This window comes from Ochotona princeps, chromosome 5 (genome assembly GCF_030435755.1).
Source record: "Ochotona princeps isolate mOchPri1 chromosome 5, mOchPri1.hap1, whole genome shotgun sequence".
NCBI lineage: Eukaryota > Metazoa > Chordata > Mammalia > Lagomorpha > Ochotonidae > Ochotona > Ochotona princeps.
In genome coordinates, this window is record NC_080836.1 from 98,966,979 (window position 1) to 98,991,481 (window position 24,503).

A 24,503-nucleotide genomic window follows, 5' to 3' on the forward strand; every position below is an offset into this window, starting at 1 on the left:
CATGAATCATGGTAGAAAACACTAGGAATCTCCGATTTGTATTCCTGGTGTCTAGGTCCAGAATGTTACGACAATGTTTATCCAGAATCCTTTTGATGGGCGTCATAGTTAGCAAAGGGGGAATAAAATATTGATACTGTCACTGCCAGCTAGAGGGACAAATGTGCTTGTTGCACCTTTCAAGCTAAATCATTCTTAAACTTTAAATAGAGAATTAGGTAAGTATACCTTGATACCCAGGGCTACCTGGCTCCCCCTTTGGACCAGGTGGACCAAACAGACTGGCAGGATCGCCTTTGCTTCCTGTAAGAGATAAAATGCATAGAACATTATCTAATAAAATTTGACTTGCTCTTATATAAGTCACTTAAGATCTTCATGATGTTTTTCCTCATGGTCTATCTTCAATACTTCAGAACATCAAAAAAATATTATTTCTTCTAAACAAGAACAGAGTACAAAAGACAGGATTTAAAATCTGTACACATTTTATACTTTACAACCAGTACAATAAACTGTAAGTCTCAACAAGTTTGTATTTCAAATCCAGATTTCTTCTTACACAACTCATTAGCATTGAGTGATGATACTCTAATGTTTTAGAGACAAAAACAAATTTTCACCATGTCCACTGATTCCCTTCCGTTTCAAGCTCTCCTATGATGGGGCCCAGCCTGGTGTTCTTATAAAAACAAAACCTTAAGAACACACTTTCCTGATAACCTTGCAGGGGACAACACATTGCAAGGCCACTAAAGATGGGGTTGCCATTGTTGCAAGAGTCAGTTAACACCGTAGGAGACAGCCACACACAGAGACCTCCAGGATGGCTGGAAGCCAGTTTCAAGAAGTTCACTGAAAATGGAGCAAACAGAAAGAGCAGAGCAATGCTGGGGCTACAAGAGAATAAGAGGAGGTGGGCAGATTTTACAGCATTTTCCCACTGAGGCTCTCTTCTGAAGGGTCCCATTCCTGCCTTGTGGAAGCATCTTTCCCAATTCCTAATCATGGCCAACTGCTGGAGGGATAGAACTCGGGTGTATCCTAAGTTAGCCAGACTTCCATGAAGAGCTGAGAATGAACAAGCGAAAATTTGATATCTTTGGCTATTGGGCCTGAAATCAAAGGGATTATCATGAATTGCCCTGATACAGAACATGTTGGATTATAAGCCAAACACTCAGAAATATTCAGAAAGTATATCAGATAGAGACCGATGAAGCCAGATGGTAGTCAAGAAAATAAAAAACAAAACAAAAAGCAGAACATGAAGAAAAGTGAGAAACTCTGGACTGTCTAAAGTCCAACTTTCTTCAGTGGTGCTCCTCTCTGTGGGTTTCATCAGTCCAACTTGTCCCTCCAACACCTTGAAGGCATTTCAGTTCATAGCAAATTTGGCTCAACACTAGTACGGAAGAAATGTAAGAGAGGTAAAGCCACTATCATATATTTACAGAAAAGTAGAGTTGGAATAGGTTCTAAATTCTGAAGCTATAAAATATCAAAATCCAAAATGAAAATGTCCCTGTTTATAAGTGTTTCAGAAGTAGAGATGTTAGTAATCCTTTCTGAGTAACTAAGCATAGTTTGTGTTTTTTATGGTGGTTATCACACTATTTATAGGGCATCTCTGCAAGTGTCAAGCACAGATCATGCTGGCAAGTAAGAAGACTTAGGGTAAAACATCCAATTTTGTTTAATATTACATAATTAAAATTGAAAGTGTAACTACACATTCAACCTGTGAGTTCACAGATACTGAGCTTAGGGCTAGAATTTAAAAAGTACATCATTTTAAAGTAGATTTGAAGCAACCATTACTCCAATGGCATACCAAGAGAGCAAAAACTTAGAGGTTTTATGCAAACATTGCAATTTAAGATATCCTGATTTTGTTTGCTGCTTTGTCTGGATGAAAGATTAATGAAGCCTCCCTTGCCTTAAGAGTGTTTTATCTTTGGTTGCCTTTCTATTTTGACTTCTTTGAAAGCCTGACGTAGTCAGTTCTGTTACAAGGCAATATCGCTTTTGTCATAAACTGGACAAAAGTCTGTAGGACCAAGTCTGGTGAAGATTATTTTGCTAATACAGTTTTGTTGGAACACAGCCACTTCACTTGCTCACAGAATGCCCATGCTGCTTTCTTGGAACAACAGTGCAGTTGAGGTGTTGTTATTGAGGCCACATGACCCAAAAAGCAGATTTCTATGATAAGATCCTCTAATGAAAAAAAAATTCCCTACTTTTGGCTTATGTTGAAAATAACCCGGTATTAAGCAGCATCTGGCTAGGGAACTTTTAAATGAAATCTTAACACATGGGGGCATTTGGCCTCTGTGTCCTGGGATGCTTGTAACCAGCACCGTACCTGCGGAATCCTGAGCAGTGACCCTGACTCCAAAGTGAACATTGTCCACCAATGTGGACCTACTCACCTTGCACCTGAGTGTGACCAATGGGGCTGTAGTCACTCTATGGATAGCTGTAAGGATTCCCACGGAGGAGTTAGACCAGGTGAGGATGCATGAACTGTTTGGGTCTGGAGTTTAGGAAAAGCCGCTCAGGGGTTACAGTTGATGTATTTTGTTAATCACGCAAAAGGCGCTCACTCTCAGGGTTACAAGCACTCAGGACTCTGAGTTTGACAAAGAGGTACAGCAGTTCCAAACCATACCTTTAGGTCCTCTTGTGCCATCAAGTCCTGAAAATCCAGGAGGACCTGCAGAACCTGGCTCACCCTGCAAATGGAATGAAAGAGAAGATCAATTCAAATTATATTCCCAACCCTACCAGCACATATGTGATATGATCCAATAATAATTTATATAACCAGTTGGCTTTTAGCATCTGTGTAGTAAAGAAAGTCAAAACAGTAATGCTATCACAACACTTGAATTTAAAGTTTGTGATGACTAATTTGGCATTAATATTATGAGAAATCAAATCACACCAAACACTTTAAAAATCCACATTATTATAAAAGATATATTATAAATTTTCCAAAAGAGATAGGCTACTATATTTCATGTATCCTGGCTACTCAGGGGTGTTTTACTCATGATTGTTAAGACAAATGTGTTTACAGCAAAGTCTGTAACATCTGAGATTGGATAGGAGAAATTAGAACACAGAATTTGGGTGGTCTTTCACAATGATTTTTCATTTTGATAAACCCGGGGTCTTGGCAAGCCTCTGTTGAGCTTTTCAGAGCACACTGAAGTATGAAGGCTCTGTGACTTGCTCATCTGTATTAGGGGAGCCAAGTATGAATGTTAGACAGAAAGTTCAGCTGTACTAGGGCCTTTTCAAGGGTTCTGTTATTCCTTTACATTCTAAAAGCCACCGGAAAGGCAATGATGACACTCTGGTAAATGAAGACTATGAGTATCCTATGGGCAGAAGAACTTTGCTATTTCTTCCCTAACACAACAGTAATCTCTTACCTGGTCACCTGGAAATCCTGGAAAACCAATGATTCCTCTCATCCCAGGTGAGCCTGGAAGCCCAGGAGGCCCAGGCAACCCTGCTTGTCCGTTTCTGCCAGGCTCACCCCTATGGAATCCAGGTGGTCCGAGTCTTCCCGGCTCTCCTCTTCTCCCAGGCATCCCGGAATTTCCTTTATCACCTGATGAGGTTGGGAATGTTACAAACCTCTTGGCAGAAATCTTGGCCTAGCCAACAGCCGTGATGAGGGACTTGGTCCTACTTTTAGGAGAGGAAGCCAGAGACAGGGGGATCCTGCTTCTTGCCCCCAGTCACATCCTAGTAGTTTCTGGTTTCATTACTCTCCCTGTAAACTCCTGACTGTGCAGTAGTCTCACTGTAAAGTCCTGACTGTGTGCTGACACAGGAGGACAGATGCATGATCGCTGGCTTCAGCACATTCACCTGACAAATGAGGACGTATCAGAGCTACATAATTTTATTCCTAACAGCTGATTAGAGAGCAAAGACAAGAACCCAGATTTCATGGAGATATGTCTGGACTTTAAATATTAGAGAATACATATGTAATTGCTAACATTCTCAAGAACTAACAGAAAGCATGGTAATGCTTGTTGAAATGCCAGGATCCCTGGCCACCTCAGACCTGCATCCAGATTCCATATTTTAACAAGATGCTGAAGTGACTCACACACACAATCACTTAAGGGAACCAGTGAAAATGACTGAGACATAAACTTAAACAGCAGCTTATAAGAACACAGGTCCTTTAACCCTGGAGCCAGTATTTGAAATATATGTGGAGGTTGATCCTAGCTTGAAACATCCAAATCTATAAATACATATGAACTTCAGCTTTAGCGTGGAAAAATACTAATGTGCCCCAAAGTTCATTAGTGTCTGTTTATATATAAAAACAACCTTTCCTAATCTCAGTATTATTGGGAAAGCTGCCACACATGGTCTGCTTGAAGGACCTGTAGGAGAGGAGATATACTTCAGAACCTTAAGCGTGTACCTCTTTCTCCTGGTAATCCAACATCTCCAGGAGCTCCAGGTTCCCCGGTCTTGCCCTTCTTGGAAATGACAGCCATCTCTCCTTCATCTCCAGGAGGTCCTCTCTCTCCTTAAGGAATCATCACACAAGAGCCAAACACACAGAAGTATCACGCACAAAATTCCTCGGTGACTGCCCTTCACTCCCAGTGCGGAAATCCTCGTTCAGCCACCTGTGCTGTGCTTAGATTTACAGATCACACAGTAGTAACACCATCGGCTGATCTAAAGGAAGGGGTGTGCGTCTTCCACTCCCAGGTGCACATGTACCACTTGACCAGGCAGGGAGTCTACTGTGAATGCTCAGGAAATGTTTGCCAGGTGCAACTGAAGGAGTCTCCAATTCAGGAGTTGAGACAGGTTTGAAAAACAGTGGCAAACAGTAATTCATCTTTAATCCATAAAATCAGAATTGCTCACCTATTTCTAGTTTCTGAAAGGCTAGACACTTATCCTAATGTAGCTCTCCACACAGAGACATCTAAAAGGTAGGAAGAGTATAACATGTTCTGTTTGTTATACTGTCCAGTTTACCAGGTACAGGTTGGGGTTCACACCAGGCAAGAGATGATTGAGAACAATTCAAGATTTTATAGCAAGTTGTTAAACCATTGTCTATTATGAATAGATGACAGTAGTGGTTATGTTATGGTGATGATATTCATACTATGGCAATCAAACATGAAAATCAGGGTGATTTTTTTTAAAAAGCCAAAGCGCTAGTTTGCTAGCACATCACTGGCATGAACACCGTCTTTAAAGTCTTGTGCGATAATTGTATAACATTCTAGCATGCCAAAAATCACTGCCCTACACACCTAAGACTCAGATTCCTTGATTCTACATAAATAATTTACAAGTCAGCAAAACAACGAAATAAAAATAAAAACATTATCAATCAACTAAGAAGAAAAAATCATTAGAGTTAAATACAACACTATTTCCTCAAAGAGCTTTAAGGACAAGAATGTTTCTAAAAATCGCCAACCATTTGTTCTCAACCCTGGAAAAGAAATGTTGCAGTCACCAGCAAGGGTCAGGGCTGAGACCAATATGAGCACTTGGCTCACTCGGCTGGGTTGGGCACTGCACCTCGCAGTGGTCTTGAAAGCTTTGGTTTTAGAGTTATGACAATCCTTCGACTGAAGCATGGCAGGAGCCCTGCTCATGGTGCAGCCAAGCCCCACTGGTCCAGAGGTTGGAACATAAGAACTCCAGGGCCAGAGCCCGTGGGCTGTCATGTGAACAACCATGAGCTGTGGTTGGCTTTGATACTTTTCCATGGCTGGAGGAAACATTGCAAAGCGCTGAACTCACACACACACACACACACACACACACCCCTCTCAAAACACGAAACAATTCATCTCATGTGAAAATGATAGGAAATTCAGATTTCAGTGTTCGTTAATAGAAAGCTGTGGAGAATTTCAATTTCATATTCCTCTGCTCTTTGTGGCTGCTTTCATGCTGCAGAGGTCCAGCTGAGTGGCTGTGCCTGAGACCACAGTACCAGCAAAGCCTGAAATATTTATTATCAGCTTTTACATAGCAATTGAAGCAGAGGTTGGGGGATGGAGGCTTTGCCTGTGTCTCCTAAAAGAGGATCAAGCTCTCTGAAAGCTGAAGAGCTAAAAATAATGAAGAAGAAATACTTTCACTTTCTACTAACAGGACAGTTAAAGCAGCTACTATCATCACATATAAGATGAAGAGGTAAGGATAATGAAATTTGTTTAAAATTTTAAAACCAAAACCACAAAATTAAAAGAATGAGGAATGCACGCTGCAGAATAGCGCCATTCCTTCCCAGAGCTCACGTGCTCAGGCTCTGAGGCAGCACTGAACACACATATCGCATCTCCCTACTGTCACGTGCACTCACCTCTAGCACCTCTTGCTCCCTGGTCTCCCAGACGACCAGGCCAACCCTTCTCTCCAATTTCTCCCTTTCTGCCTGGCTCTCCCTCTGGTCCTGGCCTTCCTCTCTCTCCAGGGAAACCTCTGAAACCAGGCAGCCCTTGGGGTCCTGATAAAATGAGAACATACATTTTTAGGAAAGCATTGTCAAGGCTGGCACAAGGCTTTTATCTGTGTTCCCTGTCATGCACTTAAAGGTACAAAGTTGCACTTAACTCTGAGTTTGTGCTGAAAGTTAACACCTGGTGTCAACTATATTTAGTAGATATACTCCCCTATCCCTTTCCACTCTGTAGACCTTCAGCGTAGGCCCTGATATATCTGAGATCTGATACATTCGTGGTGCAAAACGACTGATGTGGGGATGACCCTGACCCTAGGCCATCAGTGAAAACCAGGCATCCTTGAAGGGTTTAGGGGTCCTGATGTCCCCACGCCCACAGACCCCGTGTGTGTGTATTTATTCCAGAACATGCTGCCATTGGAAATAATACAGAGGATGAGATGAGGGGGACAGGGAAAAGTAAGTCACATAGGTACAGCCTCACATGGCAGGCTTCACTGGATGGAAGAGTTTAGGTTTATAAAATGGGGCAAACAATGGAAAAGTGCAACCTACCTTTTGGGCCTGGAAATCCAGGTAATCCATCTTCCCCCAAAAGGCCTGGGATTCCTGGGGGTCCTGGAGGTCCATCTACCCCTGGCCGGCCTGGAAACCCGGGGAGGCCCTTCATTCCAGCTGGTCCAGGAGGCCCCATATCTCCTCGTGGCCCTTTCCAACCTGGGATGCCTGAGAGAAACCACAGTGCCACCAGTAAGAATGATGAGAGAAGACAACACAGGTTTTACACGGCCTGGAAAAGCCCTCATGGCAGCCTAAATTATGTATCTATGGCCCATTAACCATAAGCAAAACGCTATTTATTGGCTAAAATAACAATAGTCACTTTACACCTGAGTGTACATATATTTTCTAGATGCTTTCAGAAGAGATCATTTTGTGTATATACAGATTTTAAAGAATATTCTTAATTAACAACAACCAAAACAACAAAAAAAAACTAGAAGAGAGGGCACAAATTTTCTTTTTCTTTGGATCTACTCTTGAGTAAGGAAAACTAACAAATGAAAACTTTCTCAATGCTCGCTGAGGCTCTGGCCAAATGCGGCTCAGCCAGGCCGTTAACCATGATGAGGGAACTGTAGGATTGTTGGTACTAGAGATAGAATTGTAATGACAAGTTTTGCCCCAATGCTGTTTTGTTTTGACTTCAAATGGCCTTACCCCTATATTTGGATAAAAAGCAATCCTATTTAAAGAACAGAGTCAACAATCTGAACGCTGAAATAAAGATCATATCGGAAATAACTCCTGCTATGGTCTCCATGTGCCTCCCCCCACGACCCTGCCTCTGCCTCCTGATTCAGATGTGGAATTGATCATCAGGCACCTGATCCCAGATTTTCTGGACCCTTGATCCTAGCTTCCTGAACTGCAAGAAATGCCTTTGTGTTTCTCAATCACCCCCTCTAAAGCATTTTGTAAGAACAACCCACATGTTCTGACAGTCTCTTAGCACCTTGTGCTAGGAGACATGTCTTTGTAAGTCTTTTTCACTCCTCAATGACTTTCCTGGATATGCCAGGAATGCAAGATCCTAATGGTTTTCAGTGGGGCTATTTCTCAAGGTTATATTTGTGAATAAATTGGACAGATGACAATGCCTCTCCCCAAGTGTCAGGTAGTATTTCTTGCAGGCTTCAGTAAAGTACTGGTTTCTAGCCTCAGTACTGTTCTCAGAGAAAGCAACCCATTGAACAGATGGCCTCCAGCCAGCCCCACTTCTCTAACTCCCAGGGCACTTACACAACATGGGGAAATGACACAAACCAACAAGAAACTCACAGGTCCCTAAGTCCTTTGCCTCTGACCCAGGACTCCTGCTTCTGCCAGCATCCAGCAAAGAGCAAGAGGTGCGTCATTAATCTGCAGATGGAGTAAGCTCCAGACCCTTCCCAGTGGACACTTACCTGGGTTTCCTGGAGCGCCGGGGAGCCCTGGTAGCCCTGGAGTCCCTGCAGCACCTTTGTCACAGGAATGGCCAGGTGGACCTGGGACCCCTGGAAACCCAGCACTACCTTCTCTGCCCTTGGGACCCTTTAGCCCTGGCAATCCTGGAGCGCCAGCAGCCCCTGAAATGACACAAACCATCCATGACATTCATGGCCTATAGCCAGGAGTTCATGCGTATCCACCCTGGAAATAAACACGGGGATCCTGGCTCAGGGCTCTAATGAGTTAATTCTCTGGATCATACATCTAGTGAGCTCCAGGTAAGTGGAAAAACATCTCAAATTGCTAAATTCCTTGATAAGGTTATATGGATTACAAAAAAATTGCTTATGCAAATAAGAAGCCAGATTTTAATTAGCCTCTAATGTTGTAAAAAGCTTTACACCAAATCTCAATATCAACAAACCCAGTTTGTACTGTTAGAATCCACATTTTTAAGAGATTTCATGACTTACACGCTCAAATTCCAGCTTGTTACAGAGACAGTTTCATAAGCTTCAAAAGGAAAGTTAATACCCCCATAATTAATTTTACATTTTAATCAAAGGACCTATTTCATTTTTCCATTTTTGATGTATTTTGGTCCATATATTTACACTTTTAAAATTGCAATTACTCTGCACAATTATTGGATTATTCAACATGCATGTTAATCTATAGATATTTTATTATCATCTTTACAAGTATGTCGACAGTATTTCTGTGTGTGTGTGTTACCCAACTCTATATTTTTTCCATCTGTTTCTCTGATAATGAAAATCTCCAAGACTATTTTACTATCTACAACTTTTATCTTCTGCTTAGCACTTCTCTTAGTACATTTTCCAAGTAAAATCATGGGATTACTTGGGCCAAAATTATTTTTATTGACTTGCAAATGATTGATTGTTTTGTCTTTTCCCATGTTGTTGTGTCTCTGGATGTATCTGGACTTAACAAGCTATCAGGATGCTCTTTGAGCAAAACCAGTGACTTAGCTTTTTCTTCCCCTGTGCTTTTCCTGTTCAGCTGCCCCTCAGTGTCCATGAGGCTGTGGTACCAGGACCCACTGCAGAGTCCAGAACCTGAGGATGCTCAAATGGTTTTAGTTGCTCTAGCCTTTGCATACAAACTGTGCAAATTCTTCTATATAATTTAAATCATCTCTTAATTACTTACACTATTTAGCATAATGTAAATCCCATGGAAATAGCCAATAATTTAAAAGTCTGTATGCATTAAGTACAGGTGCAATTTCTTTTAAAAAATATTTTGATCCAGTGTCGGTTGAATTTGCAGAAGTTACGTCAATGGACACAGAGTGATAGCCGTACTCATACAGGCTAGTGGGTGCCTTGGGTACCTGGTAAATATTGGCCTGTGTGCTATTAGAAGAGAGCCAGACTGTTTGAAAAGGTTGGGCTTGAGTGCCCCACCTTGACTGCCAATACCCAAGGGGCTCACAGTTATCCGGACTGCCAGGCCCTGGTCCCGAAGGAATGGATCACAGAGGATCCTAAACCCAAACTACACTGTTCTGAGCTCTGAGCTACTCAGACCCTTATAACCTGTGCTGCCTGCCTTCAACAGGGCCATAACAGTGACACTGTCATATGGTAGTGACAGTGAGCAGGTCACATAGTCCCTGTCCTTCATGTTTTGCAGTGGTCCTGTATTTCCCTGAACCCCACACAGGCAGACATCCAGGGCTGGCCTGTGGCATAGCTGGTGAAGCCATTATCTGTCATGCCAGCATCCCATGAATGACGGTTCACAGGGATACCCTGCTTCTGATCCATCTCCCTACTGCTGCCCCTGGGAAAGAAGCAGATGAGGGCCTAAGAGCTGGTTGCTGACGACAAAGTAGGAAACCTGGGTGCATCTCCTGGCTGCGTTCTGGCCCAGTTGCTACTGTGGCCTTTTGGAGATGGAAGAACTCTCACTCTGTCTCTGTAACTGCCTTTCACAAACTAAATAAATCTTCAAAAAAAAAAGATGTAACCAGTACCCATGAATTTGAAAGAAGGTGCTTGATGGAAAATTTTATGCCCTGTGAAGCTGTTAAGATGAACATTCTTGAGTGACCTATTCCAAAACCCGAGCTAGCTTCATACACCGCAAGGACACTTGAAGCCTCATACCTTCAGCTCCAGGACATCCCAGATCTCCTTTGGATCCTTTGGTCCCTGGTTCTCCTGGAAGACCCCTGTTCCCTGGGGGTCCTGGGTGACCAAATGCGGGGTCTCCTGGGATTCCTGTCTGACCATTCATTCCGGGTAGACCTGGAGGACCTGGGAGCCCATCGGGAGAGGATCCCTTTTCACCTCCAAAACCTGGATCTCCCATGTCCCCTCGGAAACCTGTATAACAACAATGGTTTAGATTGCTACATGTGCAAGTACAGAATGTGTATACAGATACAGATGTATAGATGACAACTTGGAGAAAAACATGTTTCTGTAAGTTGTGGGAATATTACTAAGGTTCAGAACAGCTTAGCTATCTTTGCTTCCTTTTTTAGAAAGATAAATAAATGCTTCCCCAATCAAGCTTAAATTCTCTAGCAATCATTTTGTGTGGACCGAACAGTTTGAAGAACTTGGTAGACTAAAGGTAGAACAAAACTTGGAAGCATATAGCTACCATCACCTACAAGTTACCACAGCACAGCAGAAGGGGTGAGAGTTGTGGTGTGTTAGGTAAGCTTCTGTTTAGTTTGCCCATGCCCCAATGTGGAGTATTGCCTCCAGCACTGAAGTCTTGCCTCCGCTTCTGCTCCAGTTTCTTGCTAATGTAATGCTGAGCAGTAGCAAAGGATAGCATCCCCAGCACCTACATAGGAAACCTGGATGGAGCCTCTTGCTTCCAGCTAAGGCCTGGCCCAGCACTGGCTAAAGTGGGCATTTGAAGAACAAATCAGGAGGGGCAGGACTCTATATATGTATCATTATTTCTCTCTTTCTCACTCACTCATTCTGCTTTTCAAGTAAATAAAAAGTATTTTTTAAAATTTCTTGATTATGCAGGGATTCTTGGACATTTGCTAATGAAAATCGTCCCTTGTTTGGAATGTTTCAAAGTGCCTGAGAAGTAGTCCCAAAACAAGAATGGCATTTCACTTACCAGGTGGGCCTGGTATTCCTGATCTTCCTGGTTGGCCACGTTGGCCTTTCTGCCCATCCAAGCACCTTGGCCCGGGAGCACCTGGGGACCCTGGGAACCCCTTCAGACCTAAGCAATAACAGTAAGACCCAGCCTCAATTAAGCACAAATCAAATGGGAACAAATGAGATTGAAAAAACAAAGCTCATGTTGCCTTCTTAGATTATTCCCCCTCTATGGGAGTAACAATATTCCCCTTCTCTGGTTTGCAACATCACATTAGGAGCATGCGCTGTATGTAAGAATTTGTCAGAGAGTTGTTTTGCCAAGGTCATTTCTGAGAAATCACATCAAGGAAGGATTCCTTCTGAGACCACACACACAACCATTCAGATGCACTTGGAGGAACATTTCTTCACTCAGTCTCAAACCCAAATCTGCATGCCTACTTCATCCTTACAGTAAGGTCTATAACCTAACCTGACCAGAAAGCACCAGACTTAAGACCAAAAGCAATTTCTGTTTAAACAACAGACAAAACAAACAAACAAACACAACCTCTGTGATTTCCTGTGCTTTTTAGGATTTTAAAAGTCATAAATCTCAAAGAAAGTACAACTACCAACCATGAAAGACACCAATAAGTAAAATGAATATTCACACAGTAAGCCAGTAATCTTTCATTCTCTTGATATAAAATTAGAATGCCATTGCCTTGGGAAGAGTGGACAGTGATTACTTGTCCTTTGACCTTGGGCTAAGGCATGTGACTTGCTGTTGACCCATGGATGTTAATGACCATGATACAACCTAAGATGTGAGGTGACCTGGTGCAGCTGGGTCTTCATGTTGTGTTGCAGACCCAAATGCAACATGGGACCAGGGACTAAGCCAATAGAGGCCACCTCAGAGCAGCTGATCCTCCACCCATCTGATGACCCATCAGAAAGAAAAGAAGTACTTGTTGTGACTCACTGAGATTTTGAGTTGTTACACAACTCTCTGCTGCTGACAGATGGCACTAGAGAATCCCTGGTCACTCAGCCTGTAAATGCTTTGTGTTTACGGAGGACAAGAAATGTCTCCTTGAATAGCTAGAATACTGCTTCATACTGAATCAGTATCAGTAAACCCTGAAGACATTTTTTTTAAAGAGGAGGAGCAGACAGAGAGGAAGATCTTCTGTCCACTGATTCACTCTCCAAGAGGCCGTAATTGCTGGAGCTGAGCTGATCCAAAGCCAGGAGCCTGGAGCCCCCTCTAGGTTTGCCTCACTGGTGCAGGGTCCCAAGGCTTTGAGTTGTCCTCGACTGCTCTACCAGGCCACAAGCAGGGAGCTGGATGGGAAGTGGGGCTGCTGGGATACAAACTGGAGCCCATATGGGATCCTGGCATGCGAAAGTCAAAGACTTAAGCCACTAGCCCACTGCACCGGGTCCAGAATTTTTTAAAAGTATTAGGCAAAGCCCTTTTTATAACATTGGGTTTGATTCAAATGAAGTGGTTTAAGAAATACAGACAAGAACATGGATGCATTGGGAACTGTTCATAATGTTTCTGGTCAGAAGTTGACTATAGTGTAATGTACTATCTGTAAGCAAATGCTCATTTTTCACTCTTGGAGCACTGGGGTAGAAAAAGACATGGTTTTAAAGTTTTGGAGTGGCAAGAAATTAACACGTGTTCAAATCAAGGTGAATTTTTGTTGCAGAGATTTTTAAAGGCTATCTGCAGTATATTCATACTTACACACTAGAAACCCAACAATGAATTACAACAAATACTGTTTTCCCCTCCTGTCATTGTTCCTCAGACCTCACAGTGTTTCTGGAAATGGCCTAAGGAGCCATCTGAAGGTTTGCTGTTGTTTTGTCTATCCTTCCAACTCTCTCACTTGGGGAATGTGTAACAAAGTAATCATTGCTATTACCTGGAGGTCCAGCAAATCCCGGAAGGCCTGGCATACCAGGGTAAGTGATGTTACAAAGAATTGTGTCACCTGGAACAAAAAAATGAAATCAATATTCACATAACTGACAGATCAAGGTGATGTTACTTTGAAAGACAACCTGCTTGAGATGCTTTCATTCAACTTGTACACAACCAATAGCGAAAGGCTCCTCCCAAGTCAGACTGCTTTTCTATCAAATTTCTAGATCTTTTCAAAAATCTGATGTTCAACTGTCAAAATGCCTACAAATATAATGGAAATAAGGAAAATATCGATTCTGAGAAATACCCATTTTAATAATCTTGAAAAATAATGTAAGCATTGGCCTTCTGCTAACTAGATAATGGAATCAGAAGCCTTGGCAAGCCGTGAGACAGCAGCCAGCATCCAGCACGGACATCAGAAGTCACAGCTCCTGGTGTGGATGAAGGAAGGCCTGGTGCAGGAACAGACTGGCCTAGGTACGAGTATCAACAGGACACTCTCGCTTTCCTATCACTTGGCATTTTAGTAACATCCCCCATTGCAGTGGGTGAGGAAAATAAGATTCCAAAGCTTTGTTCCTTACACGAGAAGCTGAATGTTTCTTTTTTTAATAATAAAAAATACTATGAGAGGGTTTCAAAAAATTTGTGGAAAAAAGATGGAATTAAGGGGCAAGTTTATTAAGGTAGAAGTTTAAGGCAGTAGTTAATACGGTCCCTTGGGATGCCAGGAGCCCCACCAGAGTGCCCAGGCTTCAGGTCTGGCTTTGCTTGCTCCAGCTTTCTAATGATGCATTCCCTGGGGGTGGGGGTGGGGGATGGCCCACGGGACATGACTTCAGTGCTTAGGTCTCTGCTATTCATGGGAGACTCCGGCTGGGTTCTAGGCTCCTGCCTTAGCCCTGGCACCACCTTGCCTGGCTTCTCTGGGCACTGGGGAGTGAACCAGCATTGTGTGTGCTTCACGCATCTGTCTCTTTGCCTCCTTACCTCTCTCCCTCTCTTTTATTCCTTCCCTCTTCCCCATTTTCCTTCTGCTTTTCTTGTAAACACGTTTGTAAAAGGTAAGTTTATTTTAGTGTGAAAAAATTTGAAATGCATGCATATTTTCGCAGTATGCACTTTTCATGTATTGTTTCAACAGACTTCATAGTTCATAATGTATTACCTCATATACTCTCATCTCAGACATAGCAGGCGAATAAAAACATTACATGTGGCTGGGTCCTGCACCATTAATTTACACCTTATCAAATACTAAGGTGTTGGTCTGTCTGTGCTGGCAAAGCAGTATTCCAAAACTTCACAATAGGGCCCAGCAGCATGGCCTAGCGGCTGAAGTCCTCGCCTTGAACACACTGGGATCCCATATGGCCACTGGTTCTAATCCCAGCAGCTCCACTTCTCACCCAGCTCCCCATCTGTGGCCTGAGAAAGCAGGCGAGGACGGCCCAATGCTTTGGGATTTTGCACCCGCATATGGGAGACCTGGAGGAAGTTCCTGGCTCCTGGCTCCTGGCTCCAGATCGGCACAGCACTGGCCATTGCACTCACTTGGGGAGTGAATCATCAGACGGAAGATCTTCCTCTCTGTCTCTCCTCCTCTCTGTATATCTGACTTTGTAATAAAAATAAGAAATCTTAAAAAAAACCTTCACAATGAACAGCAAAGCCCAAGGTATATTTACCTAGTACAAACCTTAAATGGACCTCTTTTTTGCCATCTTCTTAAAAAACTTTAGCTATAATCCTGAAAGTCACTTTAGTATTTGCAATTAATATAACTGTCATGCATGGATATACTTAAAACTTTTTTTTCTAGAATGCTTACAAATGATTTTTTGTGTGTAATGGTTTTGTAAATGTTTTTAAAACTGAAATGTTTTTAAAACTAAAATGCACAGCATTAACTTAAGAGATTGTGAAAAAAGATACTGTGAATAGATATGCAATTTTAACATAGATTATGTGAGTTGATTCCAGAAAATTAATAAAAACCAATTTTGGCATGTCAAACAAATGAAACAACAGAGATACGTTGCCATTTTAGGAAGCTGTTTTAACTACTGACTACTCTACGCAAATTTCATTTATTTGAAAACATTCAATTCTTCAACAGTGACAGTGGAATTTAATTTAGCTGTTACATCATCACACAGCATTAACCAGAATAGGCTTACTTTAACTTTTATGATTTCATTTAACATCCTGTCACAAAAACCACCACAAACATATTCAAAATTACCTTTCTGACCCTTCAAGCCAACAGGACCCCTCAGACCCGGGTGGCCTGAAACTCCTGGTTGACCTCTCTGTCCTGGTGGGCCAGGAAATCCTGTGCCAGGAGGTCCTATGGCGCCTGCTTTCCCCAGGGGGCCTGGTGGTCCAGGAAACCCTTTATCTCCTGGGACTGCATCTTCGTGATCTCCCTGGGAATATTTATTTCATGAGTCAATTACCATTCTTTGAAAGTCCATGAACATAAAACAATCATTACATACAAACATGAAAGAAGAAAAAAGGCTACAGTTCCAGTAAGTATTTCTCCTGTAGCAAATGAAACTTAAAGCATTTAACAGATTCTTAATGTCTTATATTTGTAATACATTTCTACGATAGGAGAGTATATTTAGGTAGAGTGACTCTCTAACATCAAATATCATAAAATATATCAAGGGAGAGGATAGCCTTGCTAACCCAGTTTGTTTCTTAAGTATTTGAGCCTGCTTTCCTGCATTCATATAAGAATGTGAATAGGTAAACTCTATCACTCTCCATTGTAGTGGGCAGAGGGCCAGTGAATCCTCTGTCCTTAGGCATGAGATGTTGACCTTCAGTTAAATGTCGATCTGTTCTAGACCATGTGAATGTTCTAGACCATCACCAGTATTCCTATGCAGCACTACTTATAGTTCAATGGATGGATGCCTGTTTGCCATCTGATCTGGCAGAGCTATAAGTCAGTGGGGAGTTCTGCTGGTGTATCCGAGAGTAGTGGCTTCTATCACTAGCAAGTTCCTTGTGTGTCATGCAAAGCTGTGCTGTGAAGACAACAGACTTGTCAGGAATGTGGTTGTCATGTCAGGGCTTCCCCCACATCAGCTGTGTGTGGTCTCAACCTCTTGCATCCCAACTGAATGAATGGCTTAAGGGCTCTCAAATGCAAGGAATATCAGACAACTACCCTGATGGCAAGTTGAGGTTCATGTTTTCTGGACTTCTAGCTGTCTTGTGATCTATGATAAACATGTTGTCTGGATTGTTTAATCAATCTAGGAGGACACCCTGTGAGTAAATTAGAAGTTCCTCTCTCAATTTGATCTGTAAACACATTTCAGTTTTGCACAACTGGATGAATCTGATTGATAATTCCTCTCAGCGGCACTGCTTTCTAGTTTCCTAACCGGAAGAATAAATTAAGATGATGTCTGAAGTAGAATCATTACCACACTAGGTATCAGCCAAAAAGCCAGCAAGATCGCCATCAAACCCAGTAGCTAAGCTCTCATCTCTTATTCAGATGCATTTTGTCTGAAGGGGTTCCTGAGAATCAGAATTTGGTTCTTTCCTTTTTCAAAGCTCTCAATATTTCTACATTACGGTTGGCAAGCTGATGGATGTAGCATGCATTTTGGAATAGGATCAACTGTAACCTTTGTTGTTAAAAATCATCTTTTGGTAGCAGAGAGCCAAGGGCAACTGACTTGCAAGACATTGACACTGCACTAAGTTGAAGCTTGGCAAACTGAGAGAAAGAAAACAGATACTTATGTGACTATGTAAGAAAACAAAATTTTGTAGTAAAAGGATTACAGAATTATACATACTGGGACTCCCGGAGTCCCCCTCTCTCCATCAAGTCCATCCCAACCATGTGGTCCATCTTGCCCTGGAAATCCTGGTGGCCCTTCAGGTCCTCTTTCTCCTTTGTGCCCTTAAAATAGAGTTCAATAACTAGTCATGCTTTCATCAGCAGGGGATGAGGTAGAATAAAAAAGAGAAACAGGAATGGGACAACAGCCTGGACTCAACTCTGTGACCTGGACTCGACTCTTCCTCTGCATACCTCAATTGCCCAGAGTTATTCACACCCATAGCCAGATCAGGAAAGTGACAACTGCAAAACCCATGGACTTTCTGTTTGGTAAATGATTTTTCTCCATTCCAACCAGGAGGTGGCACCAGGATAATCCAATCACATACTCTCCTCTTCCTGCCTGTGGAATGTTAAACACCATGCGAGAATGGTCTACAGGTGCACACTTGCCATAAGCTAATCAATTTTATCTGAAACTACATTTCTAAGAGGAGCTGAAAAAAGGCATGCAAGAACTTGCAGTTGCCTGGAAGCGTGTACTCCACAGCTCAAAGAAAACCAGCCCGGCATCAGAAAATGTCAATAGCATGAGGAAATACAAAAGCTGTAAAGAGAGTCTCCAGCTGCCATTAGAGGCCTTGAATCTAATTATCTCAGACTAAATCCTACATCTCATTTTGATTAGTAGAGTCAATAAATTAATTCTTTCCCAAACTGTTGTAATCTGAGTTTCTGTCACTTACAAGCAAAGAATTCTTGACTAACACAGGGTACTATATTGCAATGAGTAAACCTGAGGCAAGTCAAAGCAGCTAGTGTTTCAAACCCAGGTTCATCCCCAGGGTCGTTTGAACCTGTGACCAAAAGATCGTTTCTCTTTTCAAATAAGAGATGAGGTTGAAGCCCAATATTCATAGGACTCTAGGAAGGACATGGAATATTGTTAAAGCAATCAACAATTGTAAGTTACACAGAATTGATCTGTAGTCGCAGGGGGAATTAGAGCAAGAGATTGGCCTATATGTCATTCATAAAATGACAGTGCTAAGTGATGAATCACACTCACCTTTAACTCTTGGTACAACCATGTTGCCCTTTGCTCCTTTGCTGCCAGGTGGTCCAGAGGCGCCAGGCTGTCCCTGGATGAAAAATCAGAGCAACTAATTGGATTGCTTGTAGTGGGTCAGAAGTTATTCCCATTTGTGTGTATCTAATTGTTCGCTTTTTCCCCTCCTAAATCTTGTTTAAGATTCTGATTTGGCTCGGGCCAAGCAGGTGGCCTAGCAGCCAAAATCCTTGCCTTGAATGCCCTAGGGTACAATATGGGCTCCGGTTCTAATCCTGGCTGCTCTGCTTCCCATCCAGCTCCCTGCTTGCAGTCTAGAAAGTAGTCAAGGACAGCCCAAAGCCTTGGGACCCTGTACCCATGTGGGAGACCCGGAATAGGCTCCGGGCTCCTGGCTTCAGATCAACTCAGCTCCAGCAATTGCAGCCATTTGGGGAGTGAAACAGTGGACGGAAGATCTTCCTCTCTGTCCCTCCTTCTCTCTGTATATCTTCCTTTCCAATAACAACAACAACAACAACAAAGATTCTGGTTTGACATTCTTGATCTCATTCTCTTCCCTCCTTTCCAAGGTGCCACATCTTATAAAACAGAGGCTCTTGAAATGCAGGGAGTTAGCAGGAATATTTCATTAATGTACTGCCTGTGAAGCTTGCAGAGCACTGGTTCAGGTCCTAGCTGCTCCACTTCTGACCCAGCTTCTTCATCATGTACCTGACAAGGACGCAGAAAAAGAGCAGGTAATTGGACCCCTATCACCCAGGTGGGATACCTGAATGGAGTTTAGGAATGGGATACCTGGAGGTTTCTAGCTTCAGCTCGGCCCAGCCCTTAGAGCTGCACCCAACTCTGGAGTACACTGGCAAATGAAAGATGGTGCCGGGCCCTTTACTTGCAAGTACACATAAGAATCAGGTCTGGGATCACCTCAGACGAAGTTTCTTTTCTGATCCCTCCAACTGAACTGCTGATCTCAGAACCCCAACCATGAAGAGACTATGTCAGCCAGTGGATTCTGAAGAGATTTCATTGTGCTTGAAACTGCGAGATTGGCAGTAATTCAGAACTGTTGAACTATCAAAACTGCTTAAGCAGAACCCTCAGAGCATGCCTCACATTGGGGACCTGTGATGGGTGAGAGTCTGGGTGGGGCTTCTCCCTTTATTTCCCCCTTTACACTAGATACAGAAAAAAAGAGAATGTGGGAATAATAGTCTTACCCACTTTCCTGTAGTCCTTGACCTTTTGTGCCCCAATTAACCATGTAAAGATTGGCAAAAATAAAGAAATTTTAAGTAAGTTCCAGTCTCATTCACCTACACAGCCCGAGCTCTGCAATCCCTCCCAGCCTCCCGCCACCTCTTTGACTGCACCTGCTCCTGTCCTGCCCCTCACTCTGCCCACTCAAGCCACACCAGATGCTGATGGGCTTCATCTCCACCTGCTGTACTATGTCTGGTTGGTGCCTTTGAAGCTCCAGAAATGTGGAGACCGTGTTGTAAGCCCTTTTGTGTCTCCCTGCATGGAACAGTTTCTGGGAATGTAGTGGGCCCTCAATAAATGCTAATTAGTTGATAAAAGGAATTATGAGTGGATAGATAGGTGGATGGAAGACTAAATACAGGCTTTTGCAAGGTATTACTGATTACAGGTTGAAAAGATAAATATATATATATATATATATATTAAATATATAATATAAATATATATATATATTAAATATATATATATTTATATTATATATATAATATAAATATATATATATTAAATATATAATATAAATATATATATATATATATATATATATATTACTACATATTAAAGACAGGCACAGTTCTGAATTTGTCTCTTTTAATTTAAAAGACCATGGCTGGCAAGTGTTACTCACTGGAGGCCCTGGAGATCCTGCAGCACCAGGAGGGCCTGGGTCACCTTTTTCGCCAAGCCTACCAGGGGGTCCCAAGTCCCCCTTGCTGCCCTGTCTCCCAGGAAATCCTGGTGGTCCTGGGGGACCCATGGGACCAGGCTTACAGGCACAGAGTCCTTCGTTTCCTAGACAGAAGATAAGAAGTAGATTTGTCACATTTCCAGAGCAAAATCCCCAGTGGGAGTTTTACTATACAATAGAAAAACCACAGAGCAAATGTAGACCAGAAAGCATCTTTTATGCAGAACTCTTTATGCAGGCTTTTCAAAATACGCGAAATAGGGACTGGGACAGCATGTGGCATGTAATACCCAGACATGGGCCATACTGGGTGGGTTTTTCATTTCTCAGTAAGTAGTGTGTTTTTTTTTTTTTTTTTGGTTTTTGCTTTTCTTTTTTGTCTTAAAATAAAAATCCTGACATAATGGGGACTAGCTGATATCCAAATAGTACTAAAGAAACAGCTTGGTATTTGTAAGTTTCTTAATCAGCTTTACTGAAGAACCCAGATAAAATTAAAATACATAAAAATTGCTTACAGCTCAAGCCCTGATTGAGGAGACAAGATATTTGATGGCAGATTATAAATGCATTGCATATCATAGTTGCAAATTCACCACCAAGGCATTTGCTAATCACCGGGAAGCTTAGTCATAACTTGCCCTTGGAACAGCCTTGCTCTACCGCTGTGTCTGTACTCTCATGCCTAATTCAAGTCAAGAAGACACCCAACAATTTAGAGTGGTCGACACTGGATCCATTGTGGAAACATGGGGCCCACCAAGGAAAAGTGCCATGGAGCATCACTACAGTGCCTTCTCTGCAGCTCTTCAGGGAAACTTGTGGACAGAGTCACCATGTGGAAGCAAATTTCACAGCAGGCTAAGTGTCTCTTTTATACCCTGGCATACAAAGTTTTGACTTTTGGGTGAACTTTCATCACATCATAGCAAATAAAGAAGTGTATTACTTATAAGGGTTGCCCAAAGTGAGTAACAAATCTGAGTGAGGTGTCACATTATGCATCTCATACATGACCTCCCCATGTGGTTGTGCCCAAGATTTCTGCCTTGGTTTCATACTTGCCTTTTTCTCCTTTTAAGCCTCTTCCTCCTGGAGGACCCATCCTTCCCTTTATTCCTTGAGGTCCAGGGCACCCGGCACTACAGTATATCACTATGTGGTGGGAAAAGGGTGGGCAGAGAAAATCACATACAACTCATCAATGTTTTCTATAGAACAAGCACTCTCTGTACTCATACCTGCCTTTCCTATGCTTCCCCAACAAGCCCCCCAAAATTTGACCCATTCTTTTTCTGGGATTCTTTCTCAGTGATAAAGGAACATAAACAAAGACAGCACAAGCAGTAATCCTGACATGGATCTCCCACCAGGATCATTTATGAAGTCATCTTTAGTCTCAGCCTTTACTTAGTGGGCTACAGAATAAAGTAATGGACAACAGAAACAAGCCAACTTCCAGAAACAGATTCAAAACCTGCATTGATGTATGCCAAACACGTTCTCCTCTTTGGTTATCAACCATTAGTTAATGAAAACTGAGCATACAGCAGGGCTTGCAACAACAAAATTTCAGATACATTGAGCTTAAAAGGACAGATAAGATGGAAAAGAGTAAGTTCTACACGCTCCCCAAATCCCAGTAGAAGATAACAAGACAAGAAAAAGGCATACATAAAGGAAAGGGAAGAACCAACATCAAAAAATTATGGAAGGATTTTGCCAACTTATTTCTACACAGACAATGGGTAAAGCTAAGAAGGAGACAAATTCATATCAGAACTCTCCCCTGAATATGAAGATTTTGAGCCTCAAAATGGGATTTATTAAAGAACTGATTAGACTGCTAGATTACCTTCTCAAAAACTGCAGCAAGAAACAACAGAAATGGCAAGAATTGGAGAGAAAAAAAGAATGCAGCAAGAATACTTTCAAAGAACCAATATAATTTAAGAAGCAGGGAAAAAAGGTATTCCTTCAACATGCAGACTATAAAAGAAAATGTTTCATGAGAATAAGAACAACTGAATTTTTAAAAATTATACAAATAGTGTATGTTTTATGATAGTAGAAATTTAAAAATTCAGGAGAGGAAAGTCTAAAGAAATCTCCCAGAATATTAAATAATGATGCAAAGAGTAATAAAAATCAGAAAAAAATAGTCATACCAGATTGGTAATAAAATAATAAGATTAGTTACAACATATAAAATTCAAAAGAAGGGGGAAGCGAGGAATAGAGAAATGTGTCAATGAGAAGCTTTACGAATTTTTTTAAAGAAGAAGTTTCTTGGATTGAAACTGCTCACCGAGTGCGAGCAGCAAATGAAATTATACCTACACAAAGGCAACTCGTTGTAGTATTTAAGACCTGAACATCAGAGAAGTCCTATAAGCTTCCAAAAAATAAAGCCTCAGCTTTAAAGAATCAAGTACCACATGTTGTTGGAGTTCCTGGGAGCAATGCTGAAGGCTAGAGAGCAGTTGAAAAGTCCTGAGGGTAAAGGATTTGCAACCTAGAATTTTATATTCTTTCAGACTATCAACCTCAGTAGAGAAAGTCATTTGCAGACAAGTACGATTTCTCCAACTTTCCCCTTTTGTTCACACCCTTTGCTGAGACGTACAACGAGGGGAGAAACCACTGCAGTAATATGCATTGTGGAAAACAGGATACAGAAAGGGGGGCAGGGGAAGAGAAAATTCTGAGGACAATCGTAAAGGGAGCTCTCAAGAGAGCATCGGAACAACAGATCAAAACTGCGACCTGACCTAATTGGAATAAATCAAAAAAAAAAAAAAAGCAACCAAGCTTCACTCCAGGAGCAATTTATTCAAAGAGATAATACTGATAGAATGTTTAATGAGTTGGAGTACATAGTGATAAAATTTACATAATACTGCATGATTTGATGTTAACAGTGTGTATGCTGGAAACCAAAGTAGCATACAAAAAGAGGAAACAAGACAATTTGTTAAACGCTGTGCTGGAAAAGGAATACTACATTTCATGATGTAGCTCAGTGCATCGCATTTATATAACCATTCAGTGTACACAATAAATATGCAAGCAAAACTATACCAATTAGTCTATCAATAGCTTATGGAAGTGGAAAATGAGCATATGTATATTGGGTGGATGGCGGATGTAGGGAGAAGTCAAAAGATAATATTCAAACTGAAAAATTTAGAAGTAGCATTGCAAATACATTGAAAACAAAAAATACAGCTTTAATCCTGGGGTTGAACTCATTGCCTATGGAAAGCAAGGAATAAAAGAAGTGTTTCTTTTGGATTTGAGTCCCTCATAACACTCTCAAACCAAATGCCAGATGCCAATAAAAATCAAAATCGTACTTAGAAGTTGTATTAATTTACAAAATTCTATTAAATTCAAATAATCGTACATACTTTAATCAGTGTGATAGCTTCACAACTGTATTTGCTTATAAAAGAGCTTTAATTTTCTAATTTGGCTCATGACATTGAGCTTCTAACATATTTGGAAAGTTGGATTTTCTAAATGATACCACAAATGTCCCTGGAAGCACAAACATTAATGAATGGGAATAAGGAATACGTCACCATCTGATCCTGGGGGTCCCTGCAGTCCTGGTGCTCCAGGAGGGCCAGGTGGTCCTGGCAGCCCTGGTCTCCCTGGAGCTGAATCAGGTCTCCCAGGAATACCAGGTGCCCCTGGAAGTCCTGGCAGACCAGGAGACCCAGGTGGGCCAGGAGGTCCCTTCATGCCTGTGAAAGAAGCCAAGAACAGAAAACACATTCTCAGAATAATGTTCCTGTAGAAGAAATGAAAAGCAGTGCATTCTTCCTTAGATCATCAACTTCTTGAGGGAAATTAGTATGGTGGTGGAGAACATTCTATTCAGGAAAATAAAATACGCAGAAAGAGAAGCCTTTTGTGATCTCACTTATCTGCAGAACTGCAAACACAGGCAGTAGAACCATAGCTGTTAGGGGGCTGTAGGAAGTGCTGAATGAAGTAATACTGGTCAAAGGGTGCCAAGACTCAGTTATGCCAGGGAAGTTCCGGGGACCTAATATATAGCATGGGAATGGTAATGAACAATTCTATATTGTAACCCGGACAGTGGTAGGACACTAAGCCTTCAACTGAATCCTCAGCACACACACACACACACACA

General features: G+C 41.9%; 1 protein-coding gene across 1 annotated transcript in view; it reads right to left on the bottom strand.

Moving 5' to 3' along the window:
* COL4A4 (collagen type IV alpha 4 chain) overlaps positions 1 to 24,503 on the bottom strand; it is a 123,015-nt gene that overhangs the window by 37,964 nt on the left and 60,548 nt on the right. The window contains exons 20-35 of the mRNA XM_058664296.1: positions 23,926 to 24,090; positions 21,407 to 21,496; positions 20,282 to 20,445; positions 18,394 to 18,466; positions 17,338 to 17,444; positions 15,756 to 15,939; positions 13,506 to 13,574; positions 11,597 to 11,704; positions 10,615 to 10,833; positions 8,452 to 8,613; positions 7,040 to 7,210; positions 6,386 to 6,529; positions 4,463 to 4,570; positions 3,444 to 3,625; positions 2,675 to 2,738; positions 229 to 303 (exon numbers count right to left, since the gene is read on the bottom strand). Coding sequence (XP_058520279.1) covers positions 229 to 303; positions 2,675 to 2,738; positions 3,444 to 3,625; positions 4,463 to 4,570; positions 6,386 to 6,529; positions 7,040 to 7,210; positions 8,452 to 8,613; positions 10,615 to 10,833; positions 11,597 to 11,704; positions 13,506 to 13,574; positions 15,756 to 15,939; positions 17,338 to 17,444; positions 18,394 to 18,466; positions 20,282 to 20,445; positions 21,407 to 21,496; positions 23,926 to 24,090 — 2,085 coding nt within the window. The remainder of the gene's footprint in view (positions 1 to 228; positions 304 to 2,674; positions 2,739 to 3,443; positions 3,626 to 4,462; positions 4,571 to 6,385; positions 6,530 to 7,039; positions 7,211 to 8,451; positions 8,614 to 10,614; positions 10,834 to 11,596; positions 11,705 to 13,505; positions 13,575 to 15,755; positions 15,940 to 17,337; positions 17,445 to 18,393; positions 18,467 to 20,281; positions 20,446 to 21,406; positions 21,497 to 23,925; positions 24,091 to 24,503) is intronic.